The sequence below is a fragment of the Stegodyphus dumicola genome, chromosome 4, assembly GCF_044657685.1.
Source record: "Stegodyphus dumicola isolate Sdum_Otavi_A_Nest chromosome 4, ASM4465768v1".
Taxonomy (NCBI): domain Eukaryota; kingdom Metazoa; phylum Arthropoda; class Arachnida; order Araneae; family Eresidae; genus Stegodyphus; species Stegodyphus dumicola.
Window position 1 is genome coordinate 212341137 of NC_140771.1, and position 23452 is coordinate 212364588.

General features: G+C 31.9%; 1 protein-coding gene across 3 annotated transcripts in view; it reads right to left on the reverse strand.

The window, feature by feature from the left end:
* Positions 1-22357, reverse strand: part of LOC118204121 (apoptosis-stimulating of p53 protein 2-like) — a 102166-nt gene extending 79809 nt beyond the window's left edge. For 2 of the 3 annotated variants that reach the window (XM_085815952.1, XM_085815950.1), the window contains exon 1: positions 22130-22356. In XM_085815952.1, coding sequence (XP_085672078.1) covers positions 22130-22138 — 9 coding nt within the window. In that variant the 5' untranslated portion in view covers positions 22139-22356. Of the gene's footprint in view, positions 1-22129 lie in introns of all 3 variants that reach the window. The other variant, XM_085815951.1, reaches the window with a different exon arrangement.
* Between the last annotated feature and the right edge of the window lie 1095 nt (positions 22358-23452).

Genomic DNA, 23452 nt, shown 5'->3' on the forward strand with positions numbered 1-23452 from the left:
CAGAATAAAGGACTCTTTTTCCCAAAATGGGCTGCAAAAAGGATTTAAAATGGATTCAGATGAGATTTTTTTTCGTTACGTTTATGCGTACGTACGCATGTATGCATCTCGCATAACTCAAAAAAAAAAAAAAAAAAATTTTTTTTGTATACAAAACTGCTACTATAACATGTAGTTGCCCACCTCCCTTTTTGGTTGCAATCGGCCGCACTAAAAGTATATAAATATATATATATACTCAAAAGTCATTAGTCAAAGTTTCCTTAAAAGATTTCAAAATTAAACGTGAAAAACTAAGAGACGATCTGCGCAATTGCTGCAGGTTAAAAAAAAAAAAAAAAAAAAAAAAAGCTATTTTTTTTTAAAAAAGAAGAGAAAATAGTTGCAGCTTAAATGTAAGTTGACGATTCCTAAACTTAAATCATTTAAAGTTAAAGAAAACTGGAGTCAAATCAAGGCAATTCCTCAACAATTTAATACTAATAATTGCAGCCGTGTATAACAGGTTTAACACAATATCTAAACAAACCAAAATTAAAACAAGAATTCATAGCAGTACAAATTTGATAAATAAAAATGCAGAAGGGAAAAAATATACACAATACAATTTAAAAATTAACCTTCTCTTGCTGAAAGTTTAAGGTTTTCATGCCTTTAGTAATGTGCATGCAATAGTTTAGCATTATGAACAATTTAAAAGTTGTTTAAGTGCGGCTAAGCCCTTTTTTTTTTTTTTTTTTTTTTTTTTTTTTTAACCATAGCAGCCATATTTGTTTATATTTGAAACTTAGCAGAATAGTGAAATAATTTTATTTTTGCACCTTCAGTGTCTTTTTTCCCAGTGGGACCAAAAAAGAACGTTCAGTTTTGTGCACCGAAAAATCTGCCTTCTTACCCGCCGGCCGAACTGCCTGTTTTTGCGTAGAAACTATAATTTTAATCGTAAAAAGCGTTTTTACTTTTTTGTACAAAATAAAGGAAGTATTGTAATCACGAAAAATTCCGGGTATCATATTTCAACAAAAATATCCATTTTGACCGCTATCGAATGCAATTTAACGATGTTTTGGCGTGACAGCTGCACGTAAGGACAGTACAAAGAACTCTTTTTCCCCACACGAAAATTATAAAACTGATTTAAAATGGATTCAGAAGAAATTTTTCCGTGACGTCTGTGCGCACGTATGTATGTATCTGGCATACCTTAAAAACGAGTAGCCTCAGAACGTTGAAATTTCTTATATAGGTCTGCTATAACATGCAGTTGTAAACCTCTCTTTTTAGTTGCAATAGGCCGCACCAAAAGTATATAAATATATATATATATTTAAAATTAAACAAATTTAAATTCTAAACAAATACGTATAAAAGTAAAAAAGTAGAAAAGCAAATTTAAATTCTAAAAAAAAAAAAAAAAAAAAAAGTTAAAAAAGTTAAAATAATTTTAAAATATGCAAACATGTAAAAGATTTAATTCTCGAACTAATCTACAATATCATTTAAATTCCGAAGCATAAGCAAATCAAGTGTAAAATCTATCCATGAAAATAAATCTACTAATTTAATAAATTAAAATTAAATTAAACAATTTTTTAAAAAATGCATATGTGAATGATCGTAGAGTAGGCAGGAGACAGACTTATCAAGGGGAAGTTGCCTCCAAACCTAACTCTCCAATCATTCAATTCGTGTTTCGTCATTCATGCAGGCAAGGGTAAAAGTCAAAACCAAAAGTAATTCCAATAAAGTGGTACTCTTAGAAATTAACATTTAAGAATTAAAGTTCAAAAAGGAAAATACTAATTAAGTCTTTTGAGAAACAAGCAGGTAAAGTCAAGAATTAAACTTTTTCTTAAAAAATTAAATTTTTTAAAAATTAATTTATTATAAAATAATAAAAAAATCTAGAAACCAATGTATTTTAGAAATCCTTGTCTACAGAAACTTCCCCTACACGAATATGCATATCAATAAAAAGAAACTATAAAAGAACTATACATAATCCATATAAACCAATAAGAAATAAAAAACAAAAAGAAACAAAAAGAACTAATTCACAATTTTTAAAATAAATATATATTTAAAAATAATTTCATATTTAGAAAATGCTTAGATACTACATAAAAAATTAAAAAAAAATACTTTAAGCAAGTAAATAGTAAGTTTTAATATTTATATACCCACTCTGTAACTCGGCTCAGTTATTTTTATATGTTGCTAAATTGTGCATTTTTTGCTTTAAAAATGATTCAATTATGTTGTTCTTATCTTCCAGTTAAGGATTTTATGCCTTTAGTTAAACTGCATGTTATAGCTGTAGAATTATCAACAATTTAAAAGTTGTTCCAAGTGCGGGTAAGCCTAATTTTTTTTAACCATAACAGCCATATTTTGTTTACATTTGAAACTTAGCAGAATTGTGAATTAAGTCTTTCTGCACCTTCAATGTCTTTTTGCCAAGCAGGACCAAATGCTAGCTGAACTGCTTGTTAAGTAGAAACTAATTTTAACTGTAAAATAAATAAATAAATAAATAAAAAATGTAACTGTATTTGGTTCTTTACGTTTTTCTGTATTTTATAATTTTTAATAAAGATATTTTGAGTTTTTATGTATTTTTGCTTTGACGCGAAGTGAGAACTGAATTAATTGAATGAGAAATGTATCTCTAATGAAATTCAAGGAAATAAGTTAAAGTGGAATGCAGCAAAAGATGCGTATAATTTAATATTCCGTAAAAGGAAGTCATATGGTGTACATATCAGATTTCTTTTGTTTATGAAGATAAAAAAAATAGCTTTATTTAAATTCTGGCAATTATCAACATTTTTTACACTTTTCTATTTAGTTTATAAATTATATTAAAAAGTAATATAAATCAAAATAAATGCATATGTATTTAAGAAAGTTTAAGAAAGGGAGGGGGAATGATCTCCTAGCAAAGGTGAGAGGTGCATGACGCAAAAAAAGGTTGAGGACTACTAGTCTACATGAACTCATATTCTGAGTATATCTTCTATAACACTAAACCTTTTGGAACATGAAACTGAATCCACTGGCCACAAGCCTCGGACATGTTTTAAAACCGATAGAATCTTTTTTACTCGTTATTTATGAACATTATCATCGGCCGTCATGCATGTCAACAGCGAAGTAATGTTCTTTACACCTTTCCAAGCAAGAGAAAAAGTAAATCTGACGTCTTTTCAATGTGAATTGTTGCTGTAAACGATCGACACTACCTTCCAAGTTCACACATTGACATTCATTAGTTAGATAAGACTAAGGGAGGCAGAAACAAACACGTTTTTCCACTTTTAAATCTTCAAATTGTTAGTCCTTATCTTTTAGGCCTAAATTTCGAATTTAATTTAGAACTTTAAGAACGTCGTTATTTTGTTGTTACCGCTTAACTGGGTGCCAGTTACAGAGATATTTTATTGCATACAAGTCGTAAATGCATACCAGGTTTCTCATTGAACCCTGAACACATATTTAATCACTTATTACCTATAGCTTGGACAGAATTATTGTGTGTGCAGTTTATAGACTTTCTTTTTCATCGGTATCTTTGACACTTTAAATATGATCGTACCACACCAGAGATGGGTGATTTTTTAAAACAATGAATAACTACAAAAGTAATAATTTATGAAAATCCTCAATATTTTTACGCACTTCTTTGCGAAAACTGCTAAATATTTTTAAAACGGAGATAGTAAATGACTTTTCCGCAAATCTAGTACGAGGTAAACTTACTAAATTACAAAATGTATAGTTAGGTATAAAAAAACTAGATGATAAAATTCTTGATTGGTTAACTGAAGATGGGAAAACTTTAGAGGATGATATCAGTAACGAAACTAAAAATCGCAAAGTGTATTCTGATGAATTTATAATATTGACTCGACAAATTAATGAAAAATTGCAAATTTAAGTTTACTTAAAAGTTATTAAAATTACTTAAATGTTATTAAAATTTTAGTTTAATCCGTATTATGTTATATATTATGGTGTAAAATTACATATCTAGTTAGAAAACACACTTAACTTCTGAAAGACCATACTGTTCATTATATACTGGGGGGGGAAGAGGAAATAATATGTAATGATTCATTTATGTATTCTCAGCCATATCAGAACTATTTTTGTTGCAATAAATTCCCGATACGAGAGCGGAGCTATTCCTACAAACCTCTGGTAGCTGCCAGGAATGTCCGCTCTCTGTCACCTATCCTTCACCATCTAAATTATTACATATATATAAACACTGTAACCCGATTTATTTGAACGACGGATTTCTCATCGGTAATGCTAAATATTTCCAAGCAAACTTATATGATATAAACGTTCTCGTTTTCATTTTATTTCTGAGATGCACGCTCCAAATAAACATCCTTTATTCCAATTAATCGTGAGAAGAGCAAACTTAGAAGAGATTTTTCGCAGGCGAACTCCAACAAGAAGAATAGGTGAATTGCATTTAGAAGTGTAGACAAACAAGAATAAGCTATTGTAAAACAATATTTAATAGTCGCAGGAATATATGCTGACAAAAATGGAGATAAATGTTACGGAATGGTTGAAAATATCTTATACAACAGTACCTATTTAGCGCACTCTCCTGCATATACTAATTAAACCCGAATATAATTTTTTAAGTCTAAAATTTTCTTTCCGCATAAACTAAACTCTAATGTTAATTTTAAAAAAATCGTAGACATAAGCTTTTTTTTTTTTTTTTTTTTAAATTTCTACTGAAGTATTTATGTTGGGAAATACAGTTGCGGTCAAATACACGTTGTTCAAGAGTCAATAATATACATATTTGAGTTAATACGAGTTGGATGTCATTCCGTATACAGGATGCACACCGTAAACATTGCGACAAATTTCTAGGGGAGGTAAGGCACATCATAAGGACTAAGGTGTATTGTGTGGTGTATTTAATTATGGCAAAGCACACTAGGGCTATCTGCCTAAGGGGAGGGATGCCTTCGTGGAGGACGTTTTGAGGGAAATTGGCTCGTATACACGTTACACATGGGGAAAACCACGAAAACACCCATGCAGCCAGCCCGTTCGCGGGATTCGAACCTCGGACCGAACTACCAGTGTTCAGCGACTTTACCGCTCGGCCGCTGGTGGGCCATAAGGATTAAGAATTACATAGGAAGCTATACCCGGAAACGTCAGGAGTAAGTGGTAGTAAAGGTAGAAGATGGGAAAGGAAACAAGAGAGTGATTAATTTTAAACATTTATTGGACATGACTACAAATGTTATTTCGACAGCTTGAATGTTACAACAGATGCCGGAAGTTTGCATTATCAGACACTAAACATGCCTCACACCGACGGACCATTGATTGCCGAACATGTTCAAATGCAGCGGTAATTTCTTTGATTGTAGCATCTGCGCAGGCGAGTCTTGCCACGAGATCCATTTCAGACACAACAGGATCGTGATAAATGACACTTTTGATGGCTCTCTACAAAAAGAAATCAAGGCTAGATAAATCCGGTGAGCGTGGGGGGCCAGGGAACGGTTCACCACGCCCAAACCATCGATGCAGGAATGATCTGTTCAAATGGCTACGAACATCTAGTCCATAATGAGCAGGGGCCCCATCATGTTGGAATTACATGTTGCGCCTCATATTTGGTGGAACATCTTCTACTGAAGTATTTCCGTATATTCCGTGTATTCCATATATTCCGTTCGTCCCGACTTGCAAGCAAGTCGGGAAGAACCTGCTTCAGATCAACTAATTAGAGGCATTCAAATGACATGTTTGGCATCTGATGGTGCAAACTTCGAGCATCTGTTGTAACATTCAAGCTGTCGTACACCATTTATATTCAGGTCCAATAAATGTTTCAAATTAATCACTCTTGCTTCTTTTCCCATCTTCTAACTCTGCTACCACTTATCCCTGACATTTCCGGGCCATGGGTTCCTATGCAATTCTTAATCCTTATGATGTGTCCTACCTCCCCTAGAAGCTTGTCGCAACATTCACGGTACACCCTGTATATTGAAAGAAATTTATATGTAATATATTTCATGTCAACTGCTCCCAGCATATTGATAGTGGATTACCAAGTAGCATTACTAATTCTCATTTCCTTAAATTATTCAATAGCACGCATGTTTACAGACCTTAAAAGTAAAATGAATATTAGTAAGAATCTGCCGACAAGTTATTCGCCAAAAAATTGCGTTAAGTTCTCATGCACCATGAAACAAGGCCCGACTAACACAGGCATTAAGTCTCAGGCACACTGTCCCAAATACTCATTACCTTGTTTTTATACGAAAAATAGATTTTGGGATACCATCGGATGATTTAGGGAGCCTCACAACCTGGAACTATTAAGACAGGGTCTTATGGGTTTAGACGGTAATCAAATACTCCATTCAACGGCTTAAAAACAAAGCCATACTTATGGAATATCTGAATAAACTCAGAAGTGAAAAACCAGACTGAACTGCAAAGATTTTTTATTATTATTTTGATTGTCAAGGCAATCGAAAAATAAGTATTTTCAGCTAACTGACGATAGACGAATCAATTCTAAAAATAAAATTGACATCTGATGTACAGCTTTTGAAAATAACGGATGAAATTTGAAGAGCGGCAGATTTGCGACAGAGATAATACTTAACACTAGTTTGAAGAAATCTTTCGTCTTCTTAACGATACGTTAATTTTCTTCGTCAATTAGCGGACTGCCATAACTGGTCGGTAATATGATCACAGAAAAGATCAATGTAAGATCTCATCATAAAAAAAAGATTCTTGAAACTTCGCATGCTAATTAATAAGGTATGGATATAGAATCCAATATGCTATGCTAGCAGAAAGCAGACTAGAGACTTAAAAGTATTAAAAATATACATACCAGTCACAAGAAACTTTATATTAATCTAATTAAACAGCATAATTGTGATCTGAATAAACCATTATGCTGCTTCAGTTATTAGCTTTTACGATAAATTATTGCTTATTGTATAAAAAATTTTTACCTTCTGATGTTTTACAAACGGTAAAAATGAGATCGTTACAATATTTCACAAGCACTGCATAGCTGCAATATGTTCTAAATCGTTGTTCGCAGACACAGGAGTCAAAGATACGCTGTAAAAGCCTATCACTATCACTTGAGACATATGTTACAACAATTTTAATCGAATGACGGCTTAAAGCATACATTTTTTTACAAAATTTTTACTTCAAATTTCTCAGCCATTTTGTGGCACAAAATAGTTGAGAAAAATTATTCACACTACCCGGATTAGTCTTGAAATACACGCATGAAAGGAGAATCCATACTCAAAGGATCAACAATAATCGGATATATCATTCATAAAAAAATGGGGGCCTATACAGAAGCATATATATGTGTGTGTGTGTGTGTGTGATTATGGCGAAGACTATCTGCCTAAGGGTAGGGATGCCTTCGTGGACGACTTTCTAAGGGAAACTGGCTCGTATACACGTTACACATGGGGAAAACCACGAAAACGCCCATGCAGCCAGCCCGTTCGCGGGATTCGAACCTCAGACCGAACTACCAGTGTTCAGCGACTTACAATATTTTTACAATATTCACATTACCGCTCGGCCGCAGGTGGGCCACAAGCATATATGAATTTAAATTTTTGAATGCAAACTTTTAAAGATAATTTTATGTAAGGAAAGATTTATGCTAGGATTTCAAATTTTGATCTGCAGAAAGGCTAAAATTTGAAATTTTTAGAAATTCCTCATTCAGCTTTTTTATAAAGTCTTAAAAAAAAAAAATATGTCTCCACTGCCGTAAGAAACTGCAATGAAGATTTTTTATATTCATAACCAATTCCGCATATACTGAAAAGTTTAATTTCTAGAAGATTTTTAATACAGTAAATCCTTGCCGAACGTAGATTTGAGGAAGACGATTTTGCGCAGACGCAGTACCTTAACAATTATCTCCATTCAATTTGTCCAACGGGAGAATTTGCAATTATATGCAGTTAGCTGCAGACTGTCAGCCGTTTTGCGATATTCTTCTTTAATTCGATATTCTTAAAAATTCATTTATTAAACAAGTCTGTTAACTAGAATATTACATTGAAGAAGTCAAATATTACCTTACCTAGAAAATCTGAACTTTAAAGAAGAATGAAGACTGTGTGAAATGAAAAATGAAAAAATGACTTCTTATAACATCAGGCGACGTGAAAGCAGCTATAGTGAAGAAAATAATGGGGCTTTAACGTACAAGAGTTAAACGAATTGTCCAATTTTATAAAGCTTATTGACCCGAATGAAGAACGAGGACACTTTATGACAGGCGCTGATAAATTTTGCACTCCTTACGGAGAAACTTTCAATGAGTTGCATTGGACACTGTCCCAAGCAAAAATCAACAGCTATTTAAAAAATAATTCTATCACATACCTACTTAGAGCAGTGACAGAAATCCTTTCAACTGATATTTCATTTTTATTTCCTTGTCCGGGGTAAAAGAAATATTGTAATCTCAAAAAATTTCGGTTACCAGATTTCAACGGAAATGTCCATTTTGATCGTTCCGGAATCTATTACGACTATTTCCTTGCGTGACATCTGTAGGTATGGTCAAAGTGGATTGTAAAATGCCCTTTTTCGTGACATCAGTACATATGTATCTCGTATAACTCAAGAACGATTAGCCGTAAAACGCTGAAATTTTGTACATGGGGCTGCTATATCATCTAGTTATGCATCTCCCTGTTTTATTGCAATCGGTAGTACCAAAAGTATTTAAATGTACATATATACACCATCTCCTTACCCGCCTTTTGTTTTCGCAAATCATTGGTCATAGTCACATACTTACAGTCCCTCCTCGTGATTGGATATGGCTCCCGATGACATCATTTTCTCTACGCTTAGGTTAGGTTAGGTTAGGTTATTTAATTACGGCAAAGCCTCGAGGGCTATCTGCCTAAGGGGAGGGATGCCTTTCGTGGAGGACTTTCTAAGGGAAACTGGCTCGTATACACATGGGGAAAACCACGAAAACACCCATGCAGCCAGCCCGTTCGCGGGATTTGAACCTCGGACCGAACTACCAGTGTTCAGCGACTTTACCGCTCGGCCGCTGGTGGGCCCTCTACGCTTAGAAATGCCTTGACTTTGCTTGGGCTCGAGGTATACCTCCATAAGTTTAAATTTTGATAGCAATACCAAAAAGATTATTACGTGCTTTGCGTTTTTGTTGCTATGAGATTACACTTCTTACAACGCCTTTGTGTGGCGAATTTAATGTAAAAAAAAGGTAGTGATTTTTTTTTTTTTCCTAAAGAGAAAAATTTTTATTTCTTCTTGTGCTAACTCCGTAAATGTGTACTAAGTATAGAGATTGTTAATAAATGTATTCTTAATTTAAAACACTTCATATTAAAGGTGTTATCATTATTCCATGTTCATTATATATCCATTTTCGGCAGATGCAATCTCCGAAAACATGATTCAAGTCATTTTTCAGAAGTAGTAAAAACGTCGTTGGGAGCTAACATAGTAAATTCACAATATTTATAATCAGTCTGAAAATGTAAAATTTATTTTTGAAGTTAGGCTAATATAGATTTGGAAGAGAGAAATAGAGATTAGAGATACGTATTTAAAGCTTTAAAATATTATTTTATGAATATTACCCATTTTTTTAATGTAACATATTCTGTACCTTTCCATAAAATTAATGTTTATCAGATAAGGAAGTTTCTTTTCTTATACGCATACATCAAATTCAGCGACAATACTGAATGCGCTTTTTTCTTTTATTCAAGACAACAGAATTTTAGAAATGACATGTACGTTAACATGGAAATAATGTAACATTCGCAGAGGAAATATTTTCTCCAATGTGAAAGGAACAGAATGCAACAAAACTGTGATAATCGACAATATACTTACTGGCACACAATGCCTTTATAATTGGACCGATATCGTCGCGCTTTGGTTTTTGCACTAAACTCATGAACTCAGCTATTTATATAATCTAAACGTTTAAGATTGCTTCTGATATTAACAGCGTCTTTGAAAGACTTTATTATTTCATGAAACAGGAAGCCATCTGTAGAACACTGCGCTTAAATTTTTTTCGTTTCAAAGAAAATAAACAATTTCCATACTTCCGTTTAACTCATGCGTGTCATTCAACGAAAACAAAACCGTATGAATCCCACCTAAACGTCATTACGCCAAGAGAAAATGTCATCGGAAAGTATGTCCAATCACAAGTACGAATTTTTCCCTATGCGCGTGGCGCGGTACAGAATGCTTATATGCCTCCCGATTGCTATATTTATATTTGGAAAAGTTTTCTATTCGTTGCGAAAAAATAAAAACAGAAGAAATCTGACGTATTACGAAAACTGATAGGGATATTTAATTTCAAAATCTGCAATTTTTTATCTCATTTTCAACTCGCCTTGAGTGATCGGTTAATTAAAGTTTAATTCGAGAGAATAAGTTTAAAATGAGGTACAGCAAAAACGGTGTATAATTTAATAGGCCGTGCAAGGAAGTCATATGGTGTCCACATCAAGATTTTTTCCTTTTAATTACAATGATACTCAGGTTTGTATAAATTATTCATGATTTCTTAATCTGAGCTATACCCTTTTTTCCATAGAAAGTTTACTTTGGGCAACACGATTCTGCCATAGGCGCAATGTGTTATTAACGCAAACCCAGCGTTCGGCAAGGGTTTACAATGGGCCGAATGAATGATTTGAAAGCATTTGACGAACCAGAGCATTTTTAACGTAATTTAAAAATAATAAATAATCTTAATAAAACAAAAATAAGTAACGAAATTTTAAATTTCAGTCACTAAATGTTTATGAGAACATGCATAAACAACAATAATACCGAAAAAAAATATATATATTTTTTTTAAATTTAAAGTCTAAAGGTCCTCACGAGACATTTTTGTTCGTTATACTTTGTAACTCAAGCGTACTGAATTTTAAATTTTAGACTGGCATTTATTTCAAGTAACTCATGGTGAATGGTAATATGGTGAATGAATCATTAAATAAACTTACTTTTAATCTAACCCTGAAAATCAGAGACACAAAATATCGAGGCGCCAATAGCTGTCGGCTACCAAAATAAATTTACTTACCGTACAATGCGGGAAATTTTCCCACTTTATCCAAGTCACATGGCCTGGTGTATAAGCATACAGTGACAAAGGCATGGCCCCAATTTAGTCATTCTCTTCCTCCTTTCCTTCAACAGCAGTTGCACGCAAGAGTTCAGTTCGTATATTTATGACTCGAACTATAAATGCGTATTGGAAACAAATTTATAATTGGAATGCATTTGCAAGCCGCACGCGCCATACGACTTCTTGAGACCACTGTTATAAGAATGAGAAAAGTAAATTGAATTTTCTTTGTAGAAAAACCGTATGGAAATTAAAATACTACGTATGCTGACTAAAAAAGGAGACGTGATCAAATTATTCTATGCCGAAATTATTACGGTCACCTTACTTGATTCATTTCTTAAACTGGAAACATAAGACATACGACAAACTGTTACATATTTAGTGCCTCAAGTCTTTTGGAAATACCACGTATAAAGAAACATGTGGGCATTTTTCTGAATCTAACATTTACTTCCGCAGACTTCTTAACTACTTTCTGAATCAGACATTCCCATACCTATTCCTATTGAGCTTGTTATGTACAACATGAGAATTCACTCGATTTCTATTTTGCCACAACTCATTAAAATTCGAAATTAATAGTTAAAAAATGACATAAAAGCGTTCGACCTAAGACTTTTCCATAAACAAACTTAAGCTCACAATTAAGTTTGTTTATGGAAAATAATCACAACATAAAATAGTAAACGTCTCCAAAATTTTATTTTAAGCTTTCTCTTGAAACACTCTTTGGCGAAAACAAAATTAGCCAATTTCAATATAACAGCCATATAAGCATGTGGAGGAAAACGTAGGCTTTAACGGATACTGAAAAGAAACTAATAAGTAAATAATGACAAGGAAGATGGCAAACATGATTAAACAGCCTTTAACTAAAAAAGATACGAGTTCGTCGTACTTGAAACAAGCAAACAACATCAAGGGTCATCCTTTCAAGGTCATCAATGCAAGACTTGTGCCCAAAATTTATGAGCAGTGAGAAGAATTTTTAGATACAAATCGCAGATCTTCTGAAACACAGAATGTCTTCTGTAATCCTTTTTAAAATGTTTTATTTATTATTATTTTGGTGTGCGCGTGCAAAAATTCAACAAAAATGGCTGCTACGAAAGTTAGAAATTGTAGAGCAATGGATGCTTTTAAAACACCAGTAACCTGACCTACTTTGTCCAAAATGGTTCATAACTAAGAGCCTACAATATTTGATTTATAAAACTACATCAATATTAAAATACAATCTAGAAAGCTGAAGTGCTTCAAATTTATATTTATTGTTTTTACGGTGAACGGAAAAGATATTCCGAAGTATCCTCTTCAGATGTGTTCTTATGGTCATATTATAAGAACCATGGCCGACTATTTTAGAGTTGGTTGTGATAAGAACACATCTGAAAGGAATACTTGAGAATAAATCTTTTGTAACTAATTTTTGGAGAATCATGAGAACTTTCCTTTTCTCATATGACAATACGTCTACATATTATTAAAAAGTACTAAGGTGTTATATATAATGGATAAAGACGTGTTTCAACATTCCGTTTCTCAGAAACAGGCTGAGTTTCTTCTATATTATTAAAAATTATTAGGTTTTATATCATTTTTCGACTATGATTTCTTTAACGCTTGCACATATAAAATGGAAATATGCTTATTTGAAGTTCTCATCTTTTATTCATACCGTTACTTAACCCTTTCGCAACGGCAAAACTAGCCATAAATATGTCACTAACAAATTAAACTGGCTGGTAAGTTAACGTCATCGGTAGTCTTTTTTTTTCCTACATGCTGTTTCTATATATGATTCATTTTCATCACAGCTTTCACAGCATCAGTTTCGTTCACAAGTTTTATTCAGATTTATTGGATTCCCGATAATAGCTCTTCGCTAAATTGTACACAGCATTTCGTGGATGTCGGATATAAATGGTGTTAGACAGACTAAAACACTGGATGTCCGATATATCGAGCACTAGTCGTGAACGGGTTGCTAACTGAAATACAATTCGTCGACTGAAATGTATACAGCAAATCGAAAATCTACCATTTCTCAAATGGGGGGCGGGGGAATAAATAAACGAAAGCCGTCACACATTATCAGGCATATAAGTAAAAGAATTAAATATCAGCTAACTTTCCTGTGTATTAAGTAATCAAATTATTTGCAACCTACTTAAAATAATAACATTTTTTACCGACTGTAGATGTTCTTTAAATCAAAAGCCTATAAAAAGATGAGAGAACTGACTAGAGAAAAAAACTGAAAGATTAACAGAATAAACACTACGAAATATTTAGTATACAAACCTCTACAATTTTCTCGATGTATGGAAAATATCTAATTGGTCTTCTGAAATGCATGTAGAATTTTCTGCTTAAAATACAGCCACATATAAGATGAATTTTTTCTAATAGAATGATCTTAAATGCATAATAAACTGATTTCTTAATGTTACTAATTTCTGATGTTTCAGGTCAACTTACTGGTTTAATAACTGCCTTCAGTTTTTGTTTTATTTCAATGATATCTTCTTCTATCAATGTTTACGTGTTATTTTGCGATGGTAACATTTTAGAATGGGCTTGCACAATTAATTGTTATAATTGTTTGAAGTTTAACTTACAGTGTCCGTTACTTTCAGCCTGTTACCTAATGCAGGCTAATAAGATTATTGACTTTTTGTATAAACTACAAATACTAAAGTCATGCTTTATGTTGAATAATAAATTATAATTATTATATTATATACAGTACAAAGTCCGAGATCCGGACATCCAATATGCGGAATGATCTAAAATCTGGACCTTAAGGACAGCAACAAAAAAATTTTTTAATGCTTTACGTATGCGCACTTGATTTTTTCCCCCGTAAGAAAGCATGTCGAGAATCCCGATTCACTTTGGTACTGAATAAAATACCTCATTATTGAAGAAACAATCATTTTAGCATAAATTGTGTGATCAATAATTTGACTCCGTAGCTTATTTCCAATTAATGGATTTTGTAAAGAAAGATGGAGAAGCGGTAATAAATAAAGATGATATAACAGAAGTTTTTCATTGCGATTGCAATGTTCCAATCATCAATCAATTAACGGACGGTGAAATCAGTAGTATTGTTCTAGATACAGAAAATACCGTTACCGGCACTGAAATCGAAAACATTCCGATTGACAAGTTAGTCGGACTTCTTGACGCAGCAACTACAGGACTTGAACAGTGGAACTTTGTAACTGAACAAGAAATTATGTCTGTCTACAGAACTGAAGAGAAAGTATAAGCACAAAAAATGAAGCAACTTAAACAATTTACATTCAGATAAATATTTTTTAAAGTAAACAGATAAATATTAAGCTTTTTTTTTTTTTTTTTTAATTTTGATACACTTTAGATCATAGATGCTTTATTATTTCATAAATCACGATTTCATATTTTTAATTTTATAATTTCTGCATGCCCTCTCAGAAGATTTAAACTGATGCTCTAATATCCAGAAAAATCCAAAATCCGGAATCGCCGAAGTCCCGACGAGTCCGGATCTCGCACTTTGCACTGTATAATTTATTTCTAAATCAAACTTTAAGACACACTGTTGGGTTTGGCTAAGGGATTTTGGCTACACAAATAACTATGATCTCACAGATAAAAAATACACTTAAAAAGTACTAAATTTATATGAGTTTATAAACTGATATAAATTTATGAATAACCATCATATATGTCACTAGTATAACAATTTTCAGTAGAATATTTAAATAACACCAGGAAATTTTATTGTAAATTTTTTTCCTTAAAATGCCCTTTCATTTAAACTTTAAATCATTTTTATAATAAATTCTATGTATTAATATTATGTTAATACACAGAATGATACATGCTGATATGCATCTATTTTTTATTTCTGATACCAAATGTAAATAAATACTAAAGACTAACATCACTAAGACATTGTGTTTAGAGAGCTTGTAGACACTTTCACAAGCAAATCTGGATAACGTGATAAACTTTAAAAAAAAAAAACATTCAAAAGTATTTTGTTAAAGAAATAAAGTCAAATATCTTGTTAGATAAAGAAATAAAGTCTATAGCCAAAATATTATTAGTAAATAAGTTTCTGTTAATGTTTATGTTCTGTTTTTTGCCTTTGGCTTTATTTTTAATAATATTATTAAAAATAAAGCCAAAGGTATTCATTCAAAATATTAATTTGTACATTTTTTTTCACAAAATGGATTTAATCTTAAGTTCTTAAATTAGAAGTGCCAGAACCCTGTTGTAAGCAGCTGGAAGTCATGAGCAAAAATAAAGTACAGTACAAAGTCCGTAATCCGGACTCGTCGGGACTTCGGCGATTCCGGATTATAGATCATCAATTTAAATCTGGTAAGATGGCATGCAGAAATTATACAATTAAAAATATGAAATCGTAATTTATGAAATAAAGAGCAGTTATGATCTAAAGAGTACCAAATTTACAAAAAAAAAAGCTTAATATTTATTTGTTTATTTTATTTAACATTTCTTTTAATGTAAGCTGCTTAAGTTGCTTGTTTTTTTTGTGCTAAATGCGCATGCGTAAACATTAAACGCGCATGTGTAAAGCATACAAAAAAGAAAAAGAGTTTGTGGCTTTGAGGTCCGGATTATAGATCATTCCGAATAATGGACGTCCGGATTACAGACTTTGTACTGTAATAATAAATAATGCACACTTATAACTAAGTAAGATGTAAAATGATAAATCAAAATATTGATAAGTTAATGATAAACAAATAAACATTAAATAAAGTAATAAAACAAATTAGGAAAGAACAAAATTGATAAATCTTAGAAAAAACTTACAAATAAAATAAAACAAATGTAAGGTGAGTAAATTGAAAGATGGCAGTGATGACAATACATGATGCCGAGAAGAACAGAAAGAACAGCTTCATATTTTGACTATTTAATTAGAAGTTTCATTTCACAATTATTTTTTATGGCTTATATTGATCTGGAATTTTTTAGGGCTTTCTTGACAACATATGTACAGCCTATAAAAATTTCCTCTTCTTAAAGGATCACATATCAATGTAAAGATATTTTTCTATCCAAATTTATCTACATATTTTATTCATCACATAGAAAATAAGACATATATTCAGTACTTAGTGTCACTAACAATTTTACTGTTATAAAAGTTGTTGTAGGAATAAATTTTGTTAATACTGCAATTCAGTTATGTATATGCAATAACATAACAGAAAATAATGGAGCTCCTTTTATTTGAGGCTTTAGTATACTCCCACTGGAATTATGATTTCACTCAAAACCTGACAAAATATCAAAATGGATTCCAACTGAAAGTGACGCCAGTGAGCTATGAATTTAAGCCCTGCATAAAGGATCAGAAATAAGTATGACTTCAAATTCTTTAAGCACACAGCAAACACAATTTTTTTTTCAATAAAAAATAAGAGCAATTTAACAAGGAATGAATTTTAAAGGATAAATATGCATTGCTTGGTTGGCGACAATATACAGTATAGACATAAAAAATTTTAACAAATGTTAATTCTAAGAATTTCTTATTTTGAATTTTATTATTATTTTTTTTATTTTAATATCATTTGAAATTTTGTAAAAATTCAATAAATAAATACAATAAATTTGTAAAAAGACATTAATTTAAGAATTTACTACGCTTTCATGGTTCAACATCCTGATTCACTGGTTCATATCACATGACCTCAAGTGATCTCATCTCGCATAAACTACACTACAAAAATCTAATCCTCTCAGTAATTTTCTACATTAATTTCAAGTTAAATCTTAATTTCGAATACAAGTTTAAATGCAGGAATTATTTTAATTCATACGAATAGCTTACTCAGAAATTATGTAAAACCATTTGTGCTTTACTTCGCTAGTGCATTCTCATTAGAATTGATGAATTTAACCCTTGAACTTGCCTTTTCTGTATTTTTGCTTTTAGGTGAGCCGTATGATTGATTGCATCCTAATTGATTTAATTACTGCGAATGTCCTTAGGGCATAAAATTGAACTATCTGGTACAAATTGTACGTAATTGTATGCAAGTATTGAAAGAAGCAATCAATATGATAAGAAATGGCTGCGAATTGTTTTGAAAATGAGGCGTAAAATGTTACCAGCAAGGATATTCCGTTTGGCATCACTTGTACCATTACTAGCGATTTTATCGCCTGCACCGGCGAAACAGAAAAGTACCCACTGCATTTAGAACTGCATAAGATAGATTTAAGTAATTTTAAAAATGTTTACAGGACCTTTATGAATTGAAAACTGAACTTGACATGGCATATACCTATGCAACATGGTTTGGATGAATACATTTGGAAAGAAATGTATAATATGTTTCACCAACCCTAAAATATATAAGCATTTAAAAAATTATGTTGCCTGTGTATAAAGTGAGAAATTATATACTTTCAACATTCATTTTAGGTGATTAAAAATTTAAAAAAATTAACTCACTATTTTAATCTAAACAAATTCCTCAAGATAAGTATGGATAGTAGTACACTATTATCAAACGCATGCTAAATTTGACAATTTCAAAGTTAAATAATGATTTTAATCTAACAACTTATTTTTTAACCCAAATTTTAAAACCTGAATCAACAGGATTCTGGAATAGTCTTCCCGTGGTCACATGCTATCTGTTTTTAAGGTTTTTAAAAATTCTGCATTAGTTTCACATGTTATCTGTTTATCTTTGAATGCTACTTGCTACCCTGCAATCACAATCATAGCTAGTACGCAATGCTGAGGTTATGCTCAATGCAGTATTTGTGCACATTTGATTTTTTTAGCAGATTGTTATGTACATGGGAAGAAAAATACTAGTGTATTATATAATTATATATGACCCTAAATAATTAAAATTTGTATTTAAATTGTTAAAGTATGTTTTTAGTTTAACATGCTAATAATATTTACCATTTTGCAATAAATATTGCTAGTGCCACTATCTTTAAAAATATAACTTGCACCCAATCAATAACTTTTCCATTTTTGTTAATGATTTAGAAATCATTGTCATAATCTGTAAGTTATAAAACATGGGGAAAAAATAATGAATTCCATACAATATATGCCTACCAATTCATAAGTAGCTATAAAGATGTTACCACTTGCATTTAATTATCAAGATTTTTTTTTTTTTTTTTTTTTTTAATTGTAAGATCTGGCTCCCCTGCCCAAAAAATATTTTGAAAAAGAGCAATCAAAATTAATTTTATTATTACTTTTATACTTCTTCAAAAAACATTCCTTTAATAGTAATTATATGCTATCTCTCTGATTCTGATCAGTAATATTTTTTTATTGAAATTCATACCTTTACATATGTGAATAGGCCAGCTTATCTGAATATAACAAGCACATAAGTAGGGCTATCTGTTTAAGCAGAAGGATGCCCTCCACAAAGACATTTCTAAGTGAAACCGACTGATTGGTTTGATATTGCCATAAATAATGCAAAAAAATGCAGTGTGTCCGGCTGGCTATGATGGTACATAAGATGAAGCTGCCTGTACCATGGAACCCCAGGAGGAGTGGCGGAGAAGGAAGGGGAGGAAGCAACCATGGGTCGCTAGGATTGAATAAAACAAGGTGCATCATAATGATAAAGGGCAGGAAGTCTGAGATAGAACGTAAACCGGGTGTCTTCAATATAGTAAGATGTACACGAACAGGGGAAAAAAAAGAATGTGCTAAAAATATAACTTTTATTACATTACTGTACAATAAAGAAATACTTAAGTACTAGAAACAAAATATATACAATGAATATAATTCAAGTAAAGTAAATAAAATAGTTTTAGTATACTTATCTAAAATAAGTATACTAAAACACAGGCAGACAACAACATAATACAATGATACTAAAAACAAAATGCATGAAATAAATGATATGTATGCTATGTACAATGCAGTGAAATTTGTTGTGAGAGAAATTAAGAGTCATGGATGAGATGAGGTAAGTTGCTAATGGGCAGCTAAGATTTTGAGCTCAATCCTCAGCTAAGATTTGTCACTGAATAGGATGAAAGAATTAAGATGTGCACAGTTAATGCTTTATAAAAAATTTCTCTTCATCTTCTTCAAATAATCACCAATAAGTCAATTTTTTTTAGATCAATGTAATGTTTCACTGCTTACATAAACCTGCACATTGGTAATGATTCACATGAACTATTTTGAATAAGCTGTAGTTTCCAGATATTTTTTTGGGCAGCCACCCAGGCCAACGAGACATACCTCATAATCAGCCTAACAATACTAATGAAATTCAATTTTTCCCCTCCATAAATCTAGGTTAGAATATTTTCCAGTTTACAGAGTTAAGTTATTAATTACATGGAAAGTCTTTCTTCTGATACTAGTAATATGATTAGCCCATTAATTTGTTCATTCAGTACTAATATGAGAAGCTTTCTTTTAAGTGGAGTATTTGCATGGTTTCTCCATACTAAAAGCAGTTGGGACTACTAGCATTAGTGGAAATTCTCCACTTGATGTACCACTCCTTGACATTAGGAAAAACATCCTGTAGCTCTTTAACTGTGCGATTTGCATTAGCAGACTTTATGACTAAAGCCGTATTGTCTGCACAGCAACCCAGAAAGTGATTTCTTTCCAAATAAGCTCTTGGAATGTCTGCTCCATAAAATACATAAAGTATTGGACCTAAAATTGACCCTTGCAGGATGCCTCACCAATAATTGGATGAGTTGGATGTCAGAGGCATCACTTCCAATGGACATAGAGAATCTTCTATTGGTGATGAAAGACATGATGAGCTGAATCAATTCTCTACCAAAGTCAAAAATTAATCAATTTAGATAAATAAGCCCATATGCCAGATGTGGTAGAAAGCTTTCGCCACATCTAGCACGAGTATGGCCATGTTTGTCTGTTATGCATTGAAAATGTTACTAACACATATTCACGTTATTTATAAACTAATAAAGAATCATAACTGCTCATGAATAACATTTGCCTCAATAACAAGGGTTACATAAAATTATGAAATTATGTTACTGTAAAGGAAATATTTCTATTAATATCTATCATCTAATCAAAAATATCTATAATCTACAATAATTCATTTAAAGAAATATATAATCCGGGGAAAGTGCGGAATCACCCACTGCTTGGCGCATTTTTGAACTGCACATACTCGGTATCCATGTACACATCAACCTATTTTCACTTTAAAATAAAATATTCCAGAATTGCACAAAAACGGCACTATGCACTCCCTTGTCTTTATCCATGTACACATAGACCTATTTTTCACTTAAAAAGTCACAGAAAATTGACAAAAATCCAATTCTTCTTACTATTGTAAAAAGCGCCAAACAAATAAGTGGGCGATTCTGCACTTTACCCTATAATCCAACCTATCCAGAGGGACAGGAGATTTTATTCTAACAAATTTTAAAGAATAAGAATTGCTTAATTCAAATCATATTTTATTCACTTTAATATGAATAACTTTTTCTTTCATAAAATACACAGAATATGCAAATTTCATTTTTCACACATTAACTGGTAGTGGCTGGCCTCTTAAAGGCTTTGTGGCTGAATCAATGGTCCGAGAAGCTGAGGACTTCGCCCTTGTATTAACATAGCAGCATTTAACTGGTACATTATTATTAAAATCTCTTTTTGCTGGCATTTGTTACTGAAAGTTCGAAATCTAGGATCATAATCTAGCTTAAAAAGTTTTCCTATTTATAATATTCATCCAAAAGGTTAAATTTTTTGTACTGAAATATTAAATGTATGCAATTTTAATTATATTTATATACAGCCTCTGTTCACACAGTTTCACAATACAGTAAAATCTAAAACCATAATTATGATGCAAATAAATTACACATCATGCATAACAGCAGTGTGAAACAAGTTTTTTTAATTACGATAACAATATATGAATTTATTGGAAATTGTGAAATTAATGTACAAAAAAGTTTTTAATCTGAATTATTTCAATTTTTTTAAATTCTGTATTAATCTTTCAAAATATATTAAAAGATAAAAGAACAAGAATAAAATAATCAGCAGAACAAAGCAATTAACAGTTTGTTTCAAATAATTCTGACAACACAATAATTTGAGTAATTGTTCAAAATTGTGTGTATATTTTTCTTAAATTCTATAACTGTGTGCATATTTTTCTTAAATGAATCAACTTCAATTAAAAAAAAAAAAAATCAAACTTGAAGGGAAAAAATAGATTATTTTTAAATATACATAAAGTAGTGCATCTACAGTAGTGTGCCTAAAGTATGCCAAACAGTGTACCTAAAGTATGCCAAAACAATGGTGCTTAACATTTTTCATACCTATGATCTATTTTAAGCTACATATGCTGCTAAACGAACAGAAGCGCCATTTAAAGGTCATACCTAAAAGAGTAATGATATTCAGTACATTAGAGTACCGACGGTGCAACAAAAAAAGAAGCATTTTACTTCAGTTATTTATGTAAATTTCATTAGCATTATGGTAACTAGTCTCTAAACATGCGTTTTAACATTTAAAAACTTGAACGTTACACAAAAGTTCAGGTTAGCAAAATATATAAATTTCAATTGAGAATTATTAAAACCATAATAAAGAAGAAAGCTCATTCTTAACAATATTTCTGACGTTCTTAGGAAACATTCTTCTGACTCAAATAAAAAGCAAAGTAATAAATCTGTCTGCAATTCGACGTTTAAATCTAAACCGTCAACATATAATGGTTTTGAAAGACTGCTGATAATGATCAGAATTATATTCATTATTTAATGGTTTCATTAAACAACTGGTCTCGGCTGACACGTAAAAGTATCACAACCAAATAATGAATAAAATATTAAGAAAGGAAAAAAAAAAACAGTACTTACAAGAACCATAGTAGTGAACTAACTATCTTTCGCCTTGCATTTAAGCCACAGCATAAGAAATACAGGGAAATATTAAAGATTTTTGTGAAATGAAAAAAAGTGACATCACGCGATTCTAAAGCTACAGAAAGAAAAACAAAAAGGAGACCCAGACTTTTAACCTCTTACTACATGTTTGACCACACCGCGACCACTGCTACTACAAACAGGATCTTTAAGGAAAGGAACGAGTCAAGACGAAAGTTTGCTGTTGCCATAATGATTTTTATCATTAATGCCATAATGATAAAAATCTTTTTAAATGTCTACCGGTCAATTCTATCGGCTTACTTTTTATTTCAAAGATTTTTTTTATTGCCTCTTTGATTTTTTTAAATTCGAGGTATACTAGCAAGCGATTTAAAACTTCTCCTAAAGCAAGGGTTCTGTAAAGATAATAATGAAAAACAAATGATGTTATGTAGTCGCCCAGACGGTATAGTGGTTAGGGAGGCCTGACTGCGATACCGAAGGGCCTGGGTTTGAATCCCGGAGAAGACATGGTTGTAACTGTCCATCCTTTCATAGGAGGCCATAGTAGTCCACCTATTAAGTGCCTCCATAATAAAGAGACTACCACATCTGGACTTGTATAGATTAATGGTTTGTGTTACACTGTAACTGTTTGAAATTAAACAATTTCTTGACTCATTTAATAATTCGGACGAATGTTGATATATTTCGCAGAGAAAACCTTTTTAATTAACAACGAACTTATTTTATTTAGCATTCTAAACATAACAAAAAAGTAACATTCCATGCGTTATCACGCTCAAAGCAATATATGAAAAACATCACTGTTGCCGCAAAAAATCTACACTATAACGAACATATTAAAATAGTGTGTATTAATTGAGTTCCTGCACGTTCTTTAGCATCCTCCCACCTTGCAATTTTTGGAAACTGCAACATATTCTTTACTCAGTTCAACAGTTTCTAGTTCTGACTCTTCAGAGAGAGGCCATTTATCCGGCTTTTGTTCAAGACAATCCGGCCCCTCCCACCATCTGCTCTATAGCAACAATTTGGCATCGCACCCTCTAGAGGGAAGATCAGCTGGATTGCTTGAGCTTGGTACATAATGCCAGTCGTCCTGATTTGTGCATCTCCTTATTTCAGCTACACAATTGGACACAAAAACACTCCAGTGGGAGTCTTTTGATCCATGTCAGAACTACAGACGAGTCTCTCCAAAGGTACACTTGGCACTTTGTCAATTTAAGAGCGTCAATGACTTGACGGTATAGCCGAGTAGTTATAAGTTCTCCAGGCAACTCTAATCTG